The sequence below is a fragment of the Lycium barbarum genome, chromosome 1 (assembly GCF_019175385.1).
Source record: "Lycium barbarum isolate Lr01 chromosome 1, ASM1917538v2, whole genome shotgun sequence".
Classification (NCBI taxonomy): domain Eukaryota; kingdom Viridiplantae; phylum Streptophyta; class Magnoliopsida; order Solanales; family Solanaceae; genus Lycium; species Lycium barbarum.
The window spans coordinates 106,941,968-106,961,658 of record NC_083337.1 but is presented as its reverse complement, the minus strand read 5'-3'; the positions used below and the strand labels follow the sequence as shown (position 1 = coordinate 106,961,658).

Genomic DNA, 19,691 nt, shown 5'->3' with positions numbered 1-19,691 from the left:
TCATCTATAAGCCACCCGCCTTAGCGGTGCTTCCCGGCCTTACAGGCGCGGTGTAATGTCATCAACATGTACTCATCATAATGCATGCACAATAACTCAAAGTTAATTATACTTTATCGAGGTGACATAAGGTCGTGAACCCCCGATTCCATTATGGACATTTATAAGTATTCTGCCTCACCTTGAAGGAAATAGTATATAAGGTGAGTATACACAACGAATAACATCATCAACTTTATAGGAACATCATATCGTGAACGCTAGAATCTTTATATTTAACTCATCATCATCATTATTGAACTCATAAAATATCTCTATCTCATAAGGCTATTCATGAACATGGACTATTAGTTTTCCGGGATATAAAGGATTAATGGAGAAGGAGGAAAAATCATACCATAGGATTCATGCCATAGAAAGAAAGGACTAGCCTCACATACCTTTTTCATTTACTAATCTATCGCTTGCTTGTTCTCCTTTAGTGCATACGTTCTACCTTCAAGAGAATTGTATCGACATTAGCTAGCGATTATAAAAACAGCCTACTAACGCTAGAGAAAATTGGACAACATTTCCTTTCACTTATGCAACTCTTCTCATATTCTATATCAACTCTCAAACGTTCATAACAACATTCTCAATATGATAGACAACACTCATCATTCATTTACAATATCCGTATTTCACACTTTGTCTTCAATTTCTCCACAATCATGGCCATGGTTCTTTGTTACATTTTTCTCACATAGGATACTTATTCCATGTTCTAAATTCCATTCATAATATTTTGATAATCACAAATTATCAATGATCATGGTTCAATTCAAACCTTTACTCAACAGTGCTACTATTCACACTTTCATGACCCATTTCTTACATCCTTCTATAATCCAAGTGTTTCAACTCTTCCATACCCTAAATAACATGTAAATGCCATAGAACTTACCTTGGATGTTGTAGGAACAAGACTTGAGTTGTATTACTCTTCTTGCACCAAAACCCTAGTTTACTTTTTTTGAAATTCCTTAACTTGGATGAACTTTGATGAGTTTCATACACTTGATTCACTTGGATTCTTGATATTGATCTTTGATTTCCTTTGTTTTCTTGTAGATGAAGAGTGGAGAATATTCTAGAGGTTTCTAGAGAGAAGTATCGTGGGAATGAAATAAATTAATGAGCTTGGGTCTCCTTTTTAATGACTTAAAATATGATCCGAAATGAACAATAGTTGAAGTGCACAGTGGTCGTAAACCCAGTTTACGGTCCGTATTTTGCGGGCGTATTTAAGCATAACAGAACCAGAAAGTCAGGCTGAGGACATGGTGGTTTACGACTCAGTTTTGCGGGCCGTATTTCAGTTTACGGTCCATATTTCAAGTCATATTTAACCATTCAAGCATTTGACAGAAAGTTGAAGTTTTGTAAGTTGAAATAAGACATGGTAGTTTACGGGCCGTATACCACTTTACGGTCCGTATTTCATTTTACAATCGACTGGACCGAAGTACAAATCTGCAACTTTCACGTCTCAGAACCTATAATTAATCATTGTGGAGCATAACCTATCTATTATTCCCATTGCCTTTGAAATCTTACTTAGGGTTACCAAACGTCATTCCCTTGTGATTAAAACATCGTATACTCGTATTCTTTGTTAGTCTATTCATTATACGTTCACGGGGAAATTTCTGAGGTGTAACAATGGAGTTGCTCCTATTGAAGTCCTGGCCATAGTACGGTATCCTAGTAGAGCATAAGGCAACTGCTCGTGCCAACCCTTATGATTATCTGTCATTTTCCTCAATATCCTCTTGATATTCTTGTTGGCTGCTTCTACAGCTCCGTTCATTTGTGGTCGGTAAGTTGTCAAATTTCGATGGGTGATCTTGAATTGCTAGCAGATATCTTTCATCAGGTGGCAATTCAGATCTGCTCCATTGTCTGTTATGACGGACTCGGGCATACCGAATCTCCATATGATGTGGTTTCGCACAAAGTATGCCACCACTTTCTTTGTTACTGATTTGTGAGACGTTGCTTCCACCCATTTGGTGAAATAGTCAATAGTAACCAAGATGAACCGGTGGCCATTCGAGGCTGCAGGTTCAATAGGTCCAATAACATCCATGCCCCAAGCGATGAAAGGCCATGGTGAGCTCATAGTGTTAAGCTCACTTGGAGGGACTCTGATCAGATCACCGTGGATCTGGCATTGATGGCACCTTTGCACATATTTGCAGCAGTCGCTCTCCATAGTCATCCAATAGTATCCAGTTCGTAGAATCTTCTTTGCTAGCACGTCCATTCATATGGGGTCCACACGCTCCCGCATGTACTTCCTCTAGAAGTCTGGTGGCTTCACCGGCGACTACACATCTAAGCAGACCCAAATCTGGGGTCCGTTTGTATAGAACTTCTTTATTTAGGAAGAAACTGTTCACCATTCTTCGGATGGTCTTCTTTTGTCCATTTGTAATGCTTTCGGGATAATGCGGTCCTTCTAGATACATTTTGATGTTGTTGCACCATGGTTTGCCATCTGGCTCAGCTTCTACATGGCAATAGTGGGCATGCTTTTCTTTCAGACTTATCCTTAGCGGGTCGATGTGACTACTTTCAGGATGTTGGATCATTGATGCTATTGTTGCCAGTGCATCAGCAAATTCATTCTGAGCCCTTGGCGTATGTTGAAACTCAATCTTTCTGAACCTTTTACACAATCTCTGTGCCAGGTTCACATATGGTAAGATATTTTAATTCTTAGTGGCCCATTCGCCTCGTACTTGGTGAATCAGCAAGTCAAAATCTCTAATGACCAATAGTTCATTGACTTCCATATCTAGCACCATTCTGAGGCCCAATATGCAGGCTTCGTATTCAGCATATTGTTGGTATAGAGAAATTTGAGCTTAGCGGCCATGGGGTAGCGTTGCCCATTCTCTGATATCAAAACCGCTCCGATTCTTGAGGCTTTGTAATTCACCGCTCCGTCAAAGAATAACCTCCAGCCAACATAGGATTCTGTTGCTCCTTCTTCTATAACCAACACTCCTTCGTCTGGGAAATAGGTACGAAGTGGTCCAAGTTCCTCATCCACCGGGGTCGGGGCTAGCAAGTCAGCCAAGGCCTATCCTTTGACGGCTTTGTGGGCTGTGTATACAATGTCGAATTCACTCAACAGCATTTGCCATTTGGCCAACTTTCCGATGGGCATAGGCTGACAGAATACGTACCTCAAAGGATCCGTCTTGGATATGAGGTGAGTGGTATACGAAGACAAATAATGCCTCAATTTCTGAGCTACCCAATGTCACGGCCCACACCAGAGGGCCGCAACTGACACCCGATACCCTACTCGGCTGAGTGCCATACTACCATTCCATCCATGAGTCACAACTTTTTGTGAACCTTTAATTTACGAAATGACGCTTCCGTCAGGTAAAATATGAAAAACTTTTCAATAAAACTCTTTCGTCAAATCAGGGACTTCTCCCTTATCATTAATTCAAAGAAAACATTTAGTCACAATAAAATCTTTAAATACAAAGCATAAAAACACATCGACCTACATGGTCGCTTTACACAACTGCCGACATCTCGACGCACTATCCACAGGACACTATCTGCAAAAAGTCTCTAACATACACGAGATACCATAACGCAAGTACTTTGACTCGACAACACTCCAAATTGAGATGGAGCTCACCAATCCAGCTGATAGCCTGGGAACATCCTATAGCCAATGTCTTTTACTCATCTGTATACACCTGCGTGGTATGAAACGCAGCGCTCCCAGGAAAAAGGACATCAGTACGAATAATGTACCAAGTATGTAAGGCAGAACTAAAACAATATATCTTAACTTGAATGATAAAAGAGTAACAGACTCAATCTGTACATGTGACCAACACTACGAATCATGTATGTGCATATGAACTTTTAATACGTCATGAATATGTATATGTATATAATGCATGCTTTCACCTTGCTTTTAGCCCCTTCGAGCATAATAGCATAATGTACTTTTGAAAACATGTATATATGTATATGCACCTTTACCCATTTGCTCCTTCGAGCTTCGCCCCTTCGGGCATCATATCATAATGGCCCCGTCGGGCAACCCCTTCGGGCATCTCAATCATCATCTACCAGCTGATCAGGTGGTGTGCATATATAACTCCATAACCCTTTCCTCTCCCCCATAAAATCATGATACATATATATATATATATATATATATATATATATATATATATATATATATATATATATATATATATATATATATATATATATATATATAAGTGTCAATGCATAATAATCCTTATAAACCATTAAATGAACTCCCTTCGGAGCAACTTTTATGTCAAATGGGATCTTATTCCCCTTTTCATTTGTCTCCTTCGAGACTTAAAAATAAAAAAATGAAATGCATATGAATAAAGAGACCTTATGAATATCCCTTCAGGATTTAGACATTATTATGAAAATGTACAATTTATGGATGCCCCTTCGGGACTTAAGAGGTCAAGGAACTCAGGGTATGGACAACACCCATATAAGTTGTTACACCTCAAAATTTTTTTCGTACTTGTGTGATGAGTAGAACAATGAAGGGCTTGAGTGTATGATGTTTTACTAAGTCGGGAATGGCTAATTATGAATTTTTGGAAATAAGGAAGTGGCGGAGAATTTTCAGCTCAGTGGTCGTAAAGGGCACTATTTACGGGCCGTATAGTGCAATCGTCCTCCAGCCTTCCAAAATCTCAAAGTTTCTGCCAAGTGTTGCAATGGCTAAATACGACTTGGAGGACGGCCCGTAAACTGGTTTACGGACCGTAAACCTCGATCGTAAACTGCCATGTCCCTTAGCCAAACTTTCGGTTTTTGAAATGCTTAAAAACGATCGCGGAGGACAGACCGTAAACCACAATACGGTCCGTAAACTGGGGATTACGACCACTGTTCACCCCGACGAAAGTTCATTAAAAAAATCAGATGTTGTGATCATTAAAAGGGACTTAAGCCTCATTTCACTTCATTTTTCATCCATACACCTCAAGAATGCTCTAGAACTCTCCAAATATTTACTCCATAAGAATTCAAGAGAATCAAAGGGAACATCAAGATCAACACCACTAAATTCATGAAAACAAGTGTAAGAACACATCAAAGGATCATCTAAGTCAAGAAATCCTTAAAAGGGTGGCACTAGGGTTTTGGCTAAGTGAAGTATTTCAACTCAAGGCCTGTTCAATCATCATTTAAGGTATGTTTCATAACTATACCACGTGATTCAAGGTATTGGAAGGCTTAGATACTTAAAATGTAGAAGAACATAGGAATGGGTCATTATTGAGTGAATAGTGACATAATTGAATGATAGTGGAATTGAATCATAAATGTTGAAGTGTTGAGAGTACAAATGCGATATAAATGATGTTTATAACGTGAAACAAGTAGTAAATGCACGAAAGCACTAAGGTGAGCTATAGGGAGAAGTATGGGAAAATTGGAGAAAAATGGTAGATTTTGCTAATGGTGCATAAATGATGATTTTGATTGCGATATTGCGAATAGCATTGTGAATGTTGGGGGTAGATATAGAACATGGGAAAAGTAGTATAAACGAAGGAAGTACTGCCCAAATTTTCCAAGAACTAGCGATCTGTTCTTGTAGTTAATTAACTAATGAACTACGAATTCTCTCATGAAGGTGACGACGTGGTATCGAAGGAGAATAAGTGGACAACAACTTAGCTAAAGGGAAAGGTATGTGAGGCTAGTCCTTTCTTTCCAATGGCATGAATCTTATAGTCCGAATTACCATCTTTCCATGAGCTCCTACATTCCAAAAAGTTAAATGCCTATATGAGATAAGTTATACGATATGACGATGCTAGGATGATGATGATGTTAGTCCTTGCCTACACTCACCTTATGTACTAGTCCTTTCAAGGTGAGGCAGAATGTTCGTAATTGCTCCATAAGGTAATCGGGGGGGTCACGACCTTACGTCACCCCGATAGAGTAAAGTTGTTCTCAAACCCTACGCATGTGCTATGATAAGATAAGCATTTTACAATGAGTACATTATTATGATTATTTTATGATAAGCATGGCATGAGCATTGCATACCGGGCCTAGTTGGCCAGGCATACACCGCTTCAGCGGGCGGCGATACGGATACACCACGACCTTCGGGCGTGGGCAGACACCACTAGTGGGCGGCATGAGATGGTACCCCGGACGCGGGAGGCCTGGACGCGGGCTTACATTATTGATTATCACACCGTTCTGACATGGGCGGGCAGCTTGCATATGATGCATACATGTTACGATGATAAGTATGAGTAAGACAGCATGCATTATTCCATTTATGATTATCAGACAGATCCATATGCTTTATATTCATGCTCTCATTATATTATTGATGCCTTTCTTCATAGTTTATGCCTCTCATACTCAGTACAATATTCGTACTGACGTCCCTTCTTTGGACGTTGTGTTCATGCCCACAGGTAGACAGAGAGACGAGCTTGATCCAGATACTTAGGAGCTGTCAGCTGTTGGGAGCACTCCATTGTTCGGAGGTGCTTATGATTTCTCTTTGGTATATATATGTATATATTTTGGGCACGACGGAGTCTTGTTCCGTCTATGTATTCATTATGATAGTAGAGGCTCGTAGATACGTAGTGTGGGTCAGGTGGTCTCAAAAGATGCTATTATTATGTATATATTATTTTGATGGCCGAGAGGCATATGTATATAAAGTACTTATGTTTTGATACAAATTATGTTTCCTATACTTTCATGCGTAAAACTGGCAAAAGGTCATTAGATGAGTAAAATGAGTAGTAGAGTGAGCGGTGCTCGGTATCTAGCTCCGGGTACCCGTCGCGGCCCCTAGTTGGGTTGTGACATAAGTATAAGAACATGAGCTTCTACATCTAGGAGTGGATTCATTATGGATATCGTTACGTTTCGCACTCGTCATAGATCATGCCAAAATGAAAGAAAGGATAACCTTTACATACTTGGAAGCTCGCTTGAAATCTACATATAAAACCATTCATACAATTCTTAGGCTCACCATCATACACTTGTCTTAAGCCTTCAATTTAAATCCATTTAGAATCTGCCGAAATTCGGGCAACATCTCCCCTAGCTCGAAATCACAATCCAGCAACCAATTAACAACAACAACAACAATACCAACATCAACAACACTATTATCCATACCAATATATTCCATAAACATCCCACACGATGTTTTGTCCAATTTCTCAACCCATAAATTCATTATAAGATTATTTAATAACCTTATCTCCGTAAATAAAGTTAAATCAATCTCAATAAAGGAAGATTCATACCTTACCTCTGCTATAACCGGAATATCTTCACTTTCCAACTTGCCTTCAAACCAAGACTCGCTGCAATACGATTTTATAATCGCAACTATACGCTGTCTGGGCCAAAATCCAGGGATTATACTTGATTCGGGCTGAAATTTGATGTATGGCGATTGGGGGAAATTTCCAAAAGTTTGGAGCAGTGTTTGGTGTGTTTAGTTGAAGGAAGAGGGGGTAAGCCCCCTTATATAATGTTCCAGAATCTGCCCAAACCGAACTAAAATCTGGTCAGCACGTTCGCGCTGCCTACTGGCGCGTTCGTGCAGGCTTATTTTTCTGCCTGCACGTTCGTTCAGTAAAAAGGCCATAACTTTTGATCTTAATATTGTGTGAGGGCCCACGACCTATGGTTGGAAATATAATTCAAGTATCTACAAATTTCATTTTTGGTGTGATTCCAAATTCCAAACTTACAATGGCGTTTTGGCCCCTCTAAGTCAGATCATCCGAAAACGTATCCTTAAATCATCCTTTTGGAGGGCTTATGCCCATAATCGACCCAAGGGTCCTTATTAAGACTTGCTCAACTTCCAATGTACTACTCATATCCTTTTTCATATGTCCTTTATAAAACCGCGACATGTGGGCCCCACCTTAGCTTATGATTACGAGGGATTTTCATCAAGTAACGCATGAACTAATTTGCATCATACGATCTCCAAATGTCACATATATATATATATATATATATATATAGAAGAAGATATCCTTCCAATACTTCTCATGTATATATATATATTCTTATACTCAGATCATATAATCTTCATCCCTGACCCGAGCCTAAAATTTGCTCAGCGCGTTCGCGCCCCGTGGTGTCACGTTCGGGCTGAGTTGGCTCTTGGCCTCCTGCGCGTTCGCGCAGGCTATTTTCCTGGCCTGTCATCCCAACTTGTAACGTCCATATCTCCTTACCCCAATGTCCTATTGAGGAGTGGTTTGTTGTGTTGGAAACTTGACTTCATGAACTTCACTCTGGGCTTTTGCTTTGCCTCAAAACTTGTCATGTTCTAAAAGATATCCTTCCAATACTTGTCATACATGATCGTAAACCTTTATAACCATAAAATAGGCACATATCACTCCAGTGTTCATAATTTAGCAGTTAACACCTACGAAACTCAACGTCCAAACTGCGAGGTGTAATACTTATACTCATTTAGTATAATCTTCATGCCTAATCTTTGTATAACTTTGGTCTCCCTTGAGCTCATACAAAGCCGTCTACAGTCTTGGTAACGCAAAATTTTCTGGGGTGTAACACCCAAGTTAGAGCACAACAAGTTTTTTCCACTAGTGTATATCTTGCCTCACAGGTTGTGAACTCTTTGCTCAGATAATAAATGGCATGCTCCTTTTTCCCTTCTTCATCATGCTGTCCGAACACGCATCTGAATGCCTTTTCAGCAACTGACAAGTACAGCAGTAAAGGACTCCCAGGCCTTGGTGGTACCAGGACTGGCGGGTTGGACAAGTACCTCTTGCTAGTGTTGAATGCCTCTTGGAATTACTCCGTCCATTTTGTAGGAGCATCCTTTTTCAAAAGCTTGATGATGGGCTCCAAAATGATGATGGATTGAGCTATGAACCACCCGCTATAATTTGGACTTCCCAGGAGACTCATGACTTCTTTCTTCATTTGAGGAGGAGGCAACTCTTGGATTGCTTTGATCTTTGTTGGGTCTAGCTCTATGCCCCTTCGGCATACTATGAATCCCAGTAACTTTCCAGTTTGTACTCCGAAAGCACATTTAGCCGAGTTCAACTTCAAATTAAACTTCCAGTGTCTGTTGAAGAATTTCCTCAAATATGTGGTATACTATGAACTTTCTCTTGACTTGATAATAACATCGTCCACATAGACTTCAATCTCTCTATGGATCACGTCGTGGAAAATGGTAGTCATTGCCCTCAGGTATGTTGCGTCGGTGTTCTTGAGGCCGAAGGGCATTACCCTGTAATGGTACACTCCCTATGAAGTGATGAAAGCTGTCTTCTCGGCATCCTCTCTATCTATTAAGATCTGGTGGTAGCCGGTGAAACAATCTACAAATGATTGTAACTCATTCTTGGCGCAATTATCTAGGGAAAAGGGTTCAAAACACACTTAAACTATGGCCAAAGTTGCCATAACACACCTGAACTTTGCGGGGGTCCTATGACCCCCCTGGACTTATTTTTTGTGTATTATCTACGTTTTCAAATGGACAAAATCACCCAAACTTGTTTGAGTGTATGCAGGTGCTCCACTATAGGAAATTTGATTTTTAGCGACCACTTCTTAATGAAGGGAGATGAATCCGGTCGTTATAAGTGCACTTATAGTGACCAAATTATTTTCCAATCATTAGAGCTAATTTTTCTTTCAATTATCGTGCCTTTTGTGTTGAGTTTGTGCCTGTTCAAGAATTTTTGCTTTTGCTTTCCATTGTGTTGAGTTTAAAAGATTTAATTATTCTTCAATTGGGTATTTTTCATTTCTCCACATTCCAAAATTTCAAACCCAAAAAAACTCCACTGTAACGACCAAATCAAATGGGTCTTTTTCGTTATTATATAGGATTTGTGACATTGTCGACATTGAAAACATGATTAATAATAGTGGATTAAGATAGTAGAACCAGTAAACAAAAACTCCATTAGGGACGTCGAGTTTCGACTTGAAGCTTTCAGATCTGGGATGAATAAAATTCTTGGTTGCTGATTGTTTGAAGCTGAACTCGAGCTTAGAAGACGTCTGGAGCGTGAAGAAGAACTGAACGACTCCTTGACTACCATGAACAAAGCTTGAAGCTTCGAACTCGAATTTTCAGGTTGCCGCAAATGAGCTCCATTTCGAGTGGGTGATATATCAAAAGAACCGAAACATGGAGAGGAATTAGAATCTGAAATTTGGTGATGTTTGGTTGAGATTTGAAGTACATTAGGGTCAAATTTCAGTCCAGTTCTCTATGAAGAAGATGAACAGTAATTTGCTGCCCAGATTTGACAAAGTTGCCATAACACACCTAAACTTTGCGGGGATCCTATGACCCTCCTGGACTTATTTTTCGTGTATTATTTACACTTTTATATGGAATCTTACGCGCTCAAAGAGAGTAGATACAATCGCTTGTATAGGTCACCATATAAAAGCGTACAAAATGCACAAAAAATAAGTACATGCGGGTCATAGGACCCCCGCAAAGTTTAGGTGTGTTATGGCAACTTTGTCAAATCTGGGCAGCAAATTACTGTTCATCTTCTTCATAGAGAACTGGACTGAAATTTGACCCTAATGTACTTCAAATCTCAACCAAACATCACCAAATTTCAGATTCTAATTCCTCTCCATGTTTCGGTTCTTTTGATATATCACCCACTCGAAATGGAGCTCATTTGCGGCAACCTGAAAATTCGAGTTCGAAGCTTCAAGCTTTGTTCATGGTAGTCAAGGAGTCGTTCAGTTCTTCTTCACCATAGTTTAAGTGTGTTTTGAACCCTTTTCCCAATTATCTATAAGTATATGGATGTTCAGGAGTGGAAAATTATCTTTGGGGCTAGCCTTGTTTAGATCTCGGTAATCCACGCAGATTCTTATCTTGCCGTTGTTTTTGGGCATCGGGACTATATTTGCTAGCTATGTGGGTAGGATGTCACTTCCACCACTCTGGACTCAATATCTTTCACTTCCACCACTCTAGACTCAATCTCTTTCTCCATCTCGTTTTGATTCGGATAATAAGATCCGGTTTGAATTGACGGGTTTTCTGCTTTACTGGAGTAAAACCCTCATTGATAGGCAGCCTGTGAGACATTATGTTGGTACTTAGCCCTGGCATGTCGGCGTATGACCATACTAAGACGTCCACGTACTCCCTTAGCAAACTTATCAATTCCTGCTGACTTTCCAATTGTTCTACTTCCTCTGTGAGACCTTCGGGTAGCATTTTGGTTTCGTCATATTCCTCATATTCTTCTTCACTTATGTTGTCCGACTAATTCGTTTTGCAACATGTCATGACATTTAAGGTTGCTTTATTGTTTTTATTACGAAGAGCCAGTAGCGGGGTAGAGGTCCAGTTGGACAGCTGCTCGCCTGGTTCTGCCTCTTTGATGCTGGGTATTTTGGCACATTCTTCAAGAATCACGGAGCAATCTTCCTCTTGGAATAGGATCCTTATCCATTCTTCAATGTTAGCATCCTCAGGCATACGCATTTTGTGAGAGAATGACTGGTACAAATTCGAGATGGGTTTGCAGAGATCAGCAACCTCTTGTCTCTTCTTGGTAGGTAACTCTTCCTCTATGGGGATGTAATGAAGCCCAAAGCAAAAATTATCTTGAAGGATAAGAATAGGCTCAGTGATGCCCTGTAAATTCTTCTCTAAACCTTTTCCGTGTTTGAACTAGTTCAGCATCATGGTGGAAGCAATCATTTTATAAACCGCTGACATGGAAGTTTCCAGCGAGTCTATTTTGTGGCTGCTCCTACTAACTCCACACTATGGAAATTCGTTCCTTTGTATGTGGCGTCAATGACAGGTACGGAATTGTTCGGATAATTGTGCATACTGGCTTCTCTGTGGATCACCACTCCTTCTCCTTCCCAGGAAAATTTTACAGATTGATGGAGCGAGGATGGTACTGCCCCTGCCATATGGATCCATGGTCTTCCTAGAAGCAAATTGTAATTGGCTGGTATTTCCATGACTTGGAATTCAGTGGTGAACTCAACAGGTCCTATTTGAATATCCAAATCAACTACCCCAGTGGCATCACAAAGTCCTCCGTCGAATACTCTTATGCTAGTGTGGCTTTGACTAAGCTTTCCGAGGTCATACCTAGCTGAGTCAAGGTGGATTTGGGGCAAATCTTAAGTCCTACCCTATTGTTAATCAACACCTGAGTTACCACTTTGTTACGACACATTATAGTGATGTGCAACGCTTTGTTGTGATTTATGCCTTCCTTGGGCAACTCTTTTCCTGTGAAGGCAATTTGATGTTCCTCTATAACGTGGGCGACCATTTCGGCCAGGTTTTCACTATTTGTTCCAACTGGGACATGAGCTTCCTCCAACACCTTCATTAGAGCCAGGCGGTGTTGGGGGTGAACTTTGTAGCAATGCCAGCACCGATATTTGGGCCAGTGTCTTCTTTAAATGCTCAATAATGGAGTATTCTTTCGGCTGCATTCGGCGCCAAAAATCTTCAGCTTCACCTTCAGTGATAGTCCTTTTTCTATTACCCTCCCTTCGGGGTGCCCCTTGGGCTAGGTCTTTAGGAGTATAACATCTCCTCGATGTTGTGATACCATGTACGGCGGCCATATAGACTACGAACTCTTTCTGAGGCGGCACCAGAATCACCTGAGCATTGTGTATTGTTACTGGTGCAGGGACTAATACCGTGAATTGCGGGCGTTCCTGTAGGGACAGTGACACTACTGTACGTTCAAGTTCTTTCACAGAATCGCGGATTGTGGCCTTCCTGTCACCCAGTCTTCTTCTCTCTCAATCATGTGAATTACATTGTTTCCATAGTTCAGCAAAGAATTGGTGTTCACATTTGGAGAGGCCGTTTGGAGTAAAATTTCTTTTCGGTCAATCAGATCTTGTATTTTGTACCTGAGATTAATTCAATCCTCAGTACTGTGCCCTATGCCATTGGAGTGATAGCACATGTTTGGTCAACTTGGTAAAATTGATTCTTTAGATCAACGGCCTTTGGTGCGCGCTTAACTTTTTGAACAAATCGGTCCGAGATTCCATTAGCGGAGTGAACACCCGAGGGGTTTTCTTCTCAAAATTTGGACGTGGTGCATTATAGGCATTTGGTGGGGGTTATTTTTGGTAGGCATTGGGTTGGTTATTTTATGGGGTACGGTAAATGGGTGGGGGATTCTGATAATTTGGCTGTGGAGCTTGACAATTTGGTGGGGGTGATTGGAAGGCATTTGGTGGAGCTTGGTAGTTTCGGGGTGGTGATTAGAAGGTCAGTTGTGAGTAATATACGGGCACCGTGTTGTAAGGGGTGGGTACGTAGGTATTTGAATAAGGTGAAGTATAGGCTCCCATTGGGAAATCTTCCCTTCTTTTGGGCTTAGGTGTGTGGGATATGCTAGCCACGTCTTCTTTCTTCTTGCTCATGAGCCCAGTTGAACATGAACCAGCGGGTTTTCCAGTCATGCTAATGATTCGGCCGGTTTTGAGACCGTTTTCTATGGCCTCGCCTATTTTGACCAATTCGGAGAAAGGTCTCCCTGTCGTTGAAAGCATTCTATCGTAGAAGTCTGTCTCTTGTGAATGGATAAAAATCGACACAATCTCTTCCTCGCCCATAGGAGGTTGTACTCGGGCAGCCTCTGTTCTCCACATGCTTGCATATTTACAGAAATTCTCGGTGGATTTTTGTTTCGCTATCTCCAGATAATACCTATCTGGCACTGTCTCCATATTAAAATGGAATCCTTCCATGAAAGCAATGGCCATGTCTTCCCATGTGACCCAACGGGGTATATCTTGCGCCGTGAACCATTCGAAGGCTTCTCTTGTCAAACTTTGGCTGAACAACGTCATGATGAGCGCTTAATTGTCTCAGACACCAACCAACTGGTTGCAGTAGGCCCGCAGGTGCGCTTTAGGATTTCCCTTCCCCGTAAACAATTCGAATCGGGGCTCTTTAAAGCCTTCGGGTAATTCCAAATAGGGATGCATGCATAAATCGTCATAGCTTAGACCTATGCCAGTGAGGGTAGTCTTCATAGATCGTTCCAACATTGCAGTCATTTTCCGCTCAAGCCTTTCTTCCTGCTTTTCCTGTTCGGCCTTTCGAGCATAATGGTCAATTTCTTAATCAGGCGAGAAGCTACTTGGTGTGACAGGCATGTGGAATGAAACAGCACGGAGAATTCGGGTAATAGGGGTGCTTTTAGCAGTGGGTAGTGGAGTGATGCTTGGTTGAATAGTGATGTCAGGGCGGGTATTTTGTGGTGCTGGGTAAGAGGGGATAGAGTAGGCGGTTTTGGGAATTTGGTTGGTGTTAAGTGGTGGTGGGATGTGTCTTGAAGCACCAATTTGTCCATCAATCGGGGTAAATGGCATGGTGGTCACAACGGACCTAGTAGGGAAATGATCTACTAATGGTGAATTCAGAGATAGAAAATATAGTGGAGGCCTTCTTTCTTCAGTAGGGGTCTCTTGGAAATCATTAGCAGCTTTGTTTCACGCCACCTCCTCTTGAAGGTGTGCGATCTTTTCAAACATCATTTTCATGACGTCTTCAGTAGGTGATGACTCCGGCAGCTCTCGCAGAGGTAATTCTCTGAGAGTGATATCAGTAGGGGTAGTTTCGTTCCCTGAAGTACCAGTCATTTTCTCTTTGCCTTTGTCTTGCAGGGATAAGGATGCTATTGCAACTTTAGACCTTGTGAAGTATGCCAGTGTGAACACGAATCAACTTATCTGTCTATAAGAAAAGAATAACTCAAAGGCAACAAAGTTAGTTTCGTCAGAACAAAAGAAAGAAAAACAAGGTATCACATATAAATGGCAGCTTGAAACACTTAGCACTGAAAGGATCATATGTTTGATTCAAATGCTCAATTGATCTCTTGTACCAATTTTGGGCACGTGGGCTTTGTTGGAGCGAGGGATATAATAATTATAATATATAGGGACCGAGTCTTACGTAGACTGCCTACGTACCCCTCCGCGGAAAGTCAGGCCCTTCTGTAGTTCGGCTTACATCAAAATAATCCTAAACCTACCTGTGACCAGGCCTAATAGAGGCTTCCTGCATATCCTTCCTTGGGACATCAAGTCGGCGCATCCGTTACACAAAATAGGGGGACAAATCTGTGTTAAATACAAACAATGGGATACCCTAAAACTATCCAAAAGTGACCTTTCTTTTGAGGTCAATATAGGCTATTTGTCCGTTCAACCTTTCCTGGCCCTAAGGCTCCCAAATCCTAATACAGAGAAGGGATCACCAACTAAAGGGCGCCCTTAGGGACCAAATTTTCCAACTCAAATTTGAACGCATCGCATTCTTCTATGTCATGCCCTAGAGCTCCAGAATGGTACAGACACATTCTGCGGTGGCTAACTCCTTTAGTTTGGGCTCTTCTGGTTTTGATGGGGCGAATCTTCCCAATACTGACCAATTTCTAGAAGATGCTAGCATAAGAATCTCTGAATATAGTAACGCTAAATACGAGTGTTCGAAGTGATCCCTTCAGTTGGGATGATGTTGTACTGGACCAATAGTGAATGCGGGCCCTATATATTGGTGATACTTTTCTTGTCTATCAGTCAGATGAGTCTCTTTTTGAAGGCTAAACACTCATTGAGGGTATGCCCTGCCTGATCATGATGATAAGGGCATCTCTTATGTGCGAAAGCCGAAGGGCAAGGTGGAAACCTGTCGAAGCAGATGCCGACTATCCCTTTGCTTTGAAATTTGATCATCATCTCTTCATTCGTGACCTGCTGAGGCCAGACTCAGTAGGGACAATCCAATGCTTTAACCTCGATAACCCACCATTCAGGTGAAGCTGGCCGACCATACTCTATTTGCTCTATGGGCTCCTCCCTAGGACTTGATAACGCAACAGAAGCTCCTTCCCCTTTAGGGCTTGAAGGTGCAGTAGAGGTTTTTTCCTTATTTTATGCTTGAAGGCGCAGCGGAGGCATCCCCTTTTGATGGCCATGTGGGCTCCTGTGGTTCTGACTCCATTTCTTCTTCCTCGGACTCTTCCATTATCGGGATGTACTCGAGAAGAATTCCTTTTCCCTTGTCAAGGATGTTTTCTCCCTGAGCTTCGACGGGTTTTTCGTGCGAGCATTCCGTCGAATCCAACAAATCATCCGCCTCCTTGATTTCGGCCTTTACTAACCAGATCTACTTCTCAAGATCTTGAATCTTTCATCGGAGCGAAACCTCATTCTTTTTCATGACTTCGAGCTCGGGCGCAGTCTTGTTGTTCATTTGTAGATTCTGAGAAAATCGTTAGGCTTAGCGCAGATATTTTGTTCAGTGTTTTTCTTTGGGTGAGTGGACAGTGTTCGAGATCAATTGAGCATTTAATATGAAACATATGGAAGCAAATAGAGCCACGCAAAGTAGTTCATAAGATTATACTACGTCCGCTCTTAAGCATACTAAACGTTTGAAACATAAATGTGCCATTTGAATTAAACCATTTCCCCATAATCATTAATAATAATATTCTTCCCCGCATGGGTACAAAGGATAAATTAAAGACAGTGCACAAAATAAATCAGTAGAAATGTCCTCTAGTAGTGGATGATGAAGCCCGAACCCTATCAGTCTTGGCTTTCTTTGCTTTTTGGAGGGTAGTCTAGATATGAAGATGGGCTGACGTCTAAGTTGCCTCCATAAGGAATCCTTTCTGTGTGAAGGTCAGTGTAGCAATATCGTCTAAAATCTTCTTCATTCGGTCGTCTAGCTCAACCAAACAATTGTTGGTAAGCTCCAACTCATGCCTCAGACTCTCCATGATGGACTTATTATGCTCGATTTTCTCCAAATACTTGCATCCCTGTCATCAGCTCTCCTCTAAATCAAACAGGCTCGGATCTCGGCTTGTAAATCCTTGTCTTGAACACAGCTATAGAGAATACGCCTAGGAGGAAGTGTGCCTTGCAAGTCGGCCCTCAGCCAATCCTTATATTCTATGACACAACCCGAGTGAAACCTATCTTCAGCTAAGGTATCGGGACCCCAAGTCATGCGATCCTTCCATTCTCGGACACAATCCAATGCCCTTGGTGGTCTATCAATGTTGTAGTCGATGATGAAATCTCCTATGCCTCCAATTTGGGGTACGACCTGGATTCTACCAAATTGTCTTAGAACCCGAACAGGAGCATAAAGGCGAATCCCTCGAATTCCCATAAGCGGCACAAATGGACACTTTCTTCCTTTAACTACAACCTCAATGGATACGAAGTCATGGAACATCCATTGAATGCTTTCTTCCTTTAACCTAGAGAAGGTGACAGTCTAACTTTGCCTGTTTTGTTCTCCGAAGTTCGGGCGAAAATCCTAAAGACTTTCCCTTTCAGCCGGCCTACTTAGGTATTGTTCACCCCTAACATTAACTATATGCTTGAGGATCCACTATTACAGGAGTAGATTACAACCTTGGAAGTATTTATAATGATTCCGGCATAGACTCAGGGCTCGATATAAATTTGCTAATATGATCGGAGTTATGTCAAAGTATTTGGTTTCTTCTTTTTGGGTTACGCTGTAAAAGATGGCATGAGTGACTGAAATGACACGGGTATCTATGGCTAAGGACCAATACTTGGGAAAGACCATAGTTCCCAAAATGCAAATAGTGAAGGCCAAGGGTTTGGTAGCCGTCCAATCGACATAAATTTTGAATTCTCCGGGATGTTCTACAAATCCATCCGGGCTTCCAAACCTTCTGTACAACTCTCTAAAGGGTATGGTGGGGCCATGGGCCCAATTGGCGTAATTTAGGTAAAGCATCCTACAAATTTTGGAGTAGGTAGGTTTTTCTGGGATCAAAACATTTTGGTCGGGTTTCTTTCTTCTTTTCAGCCCCGAGCCCATGCTAGTTAATGCGTCCCTAAACTCTTCCAATGTTGGTGTCATTTCAATGTCATCCCCAAATTTGAAAACCATCCGATCTCTATCCCAGAATCTGGTAATTACTTATATCAAATCCTTACAACCGATCATAGTCATGATGGATGTTAAATTTCGTAAATGACATGAGATTTCTCTTTTCTCTTCTGGGGACATTTGGCCCCACAAAATCTATAGCAGCTCAGGTGTAGTCAGGACCATATCAAAGTTCAAATTGATTGACATCTACAAAAAAAAACTGATGTTAATCCCCCCCCCCCCCCTTACTAGGTGATGGTCTCATTCATAGGCACATTTAACGTTTCCAAATAACACATAATATGATATGCGGTGTTTTTCGGGTCATAGACCGTACTTGCCACAGGGTAGTCTCCTTATCGGGTTTGGATACGTCTAAAATATCCAAACCACCCAGTATACTTCTCATTTTGATTTGGCTTAGCTCTATCTTAGGCTTATGAAAGAGTAGGTTTTTTCGAATCGACCTTGGACCCAAGCGGACTACTCGAGGTGAACCGTTGTTAGCCGTTGGGTGACCGCACACCAACTTAACGTTCAACGTGTTCTAAATAAAGGGTGTTTTAGGTTTTTTAGTGAAGGTTGGACCGCGATCCCGCGTGTCCCCTTTGAAACCATGGTTTTTCCAGGAGTAGCGGAGTTTTATGATATGATGCATTCTAATTTAAATTGCGGAAAGTAACACATAAAAAAATACTTGTAAGATAAACCTTATTATAGTGAAATCCTTATGGTTAGAACCTAGATATTTCCGAGTAAAGTCGCCATCTGCTACGATATATATATATATATATATATATATATATATATATATATATATATATGTATATATAAGTCCATTTTTATTAGGTCCATTTTTAGTGAAGCCCAATATGTCCAAACCATATTCCACATAACCAGATCCGTCCAGCCTCAAACTAGGCCCAAAGTCTGTCTTCAGTCCGAGTAAGTTGGTCCACAAAGTGTCAGAATATTTAGCCCAAGAGGCTGTCCTTAAAAAAAAATGTCATTTTTTATGTAAAGTCCAATTTTCCAGCTTCAGTCCAAAGTTAAGAATCCAGTTTTTTAGCCCGAAGTTCATCAGGTCTAATAGATCCAAAAAAATGCAGCCCAGAAAACATGCCTCTTTCCAAAGCAAAAATAATTGGTTTTGATCCCCCCCCCCCCCCCCTTTTTTTTTTTTTTTTGTGCGGACTTCCAGACCCAAATATTTAGCTATGCAAATATGCTCTTTTTTCTCAAACCGTTTTTTCTGTCCAAAAAAACTTCATTGTTGTTTTCAATTTCCCAAATGATCTCCTTTGTACAAATACTCCTTCGTAATTTCAACACGAGTTCCAGTTCAAAAAATCACTTTGTTGTCCTTATCCCAAATTCATTATATTTAGCAAACTTCTCATGTTCTTAGAGGTCAATTATTTGAAAACCAAAGTAGATGGACTAACACTTATTTTATCTTGATTACTTAATTAACTAGGTGGTTACCCTAGTTCTACATCCCATAAGGTTTCAGTAATATAAGTTTTAATTTTACAAAAGAATACCATACAACAAACAAGATGAAGAGAGAGGAATAAATCCAATTACTAATGGGCTACCCGCCCCATTAGTGCTATTTTTACCCATAGCTGGG

At 41.0% G+C, this 19,691-nt stretch overlaps 1 protein-coding gene across 1 annotated transcript; it reads right to left on the bottom strand.

Moving 5' to 3' along the window:
• Positions 1–2,198: 2,198 nt before the first annotated feature.
• LOC132613387 (uncharacterized) lies at positions 2,199–2,852 on the bottom strand. Its single transcript, XM_060327398.1, has 2 exons — positions 2,787–2,852; positions 2,199–2,726 (listed from the first exon to the last, which is right to left on the bottom strand). Exons 1-2 carry the CDS (start codon positions 2,850–2,852, stop codon positions 2,199–2,201), a joined length of 594 nt encoding a protein of 197 aa, XP_060183381.1.
• Between the last annotated feature and the right edge of the window lie 16,839 nt (positions 2,853–19,691).

Bases quoted from the DNA above. Each gene is read 5' to 3' on its own strand.
- LOC132613387 (XM_060327398.1), bottom strand. From the start codon at position 2,852: ATGGTGCTAGATATGGAAGTCAATGAACTATTGGTCATTAGAGATTTT. The intron at 2,727-2,786 runs GTACGAGGCGAA...AACCTGGCACAG, and splicing joins TTGACTTGCTGATTCACCAA to AGATTGTGTAAAAGGTTCAG.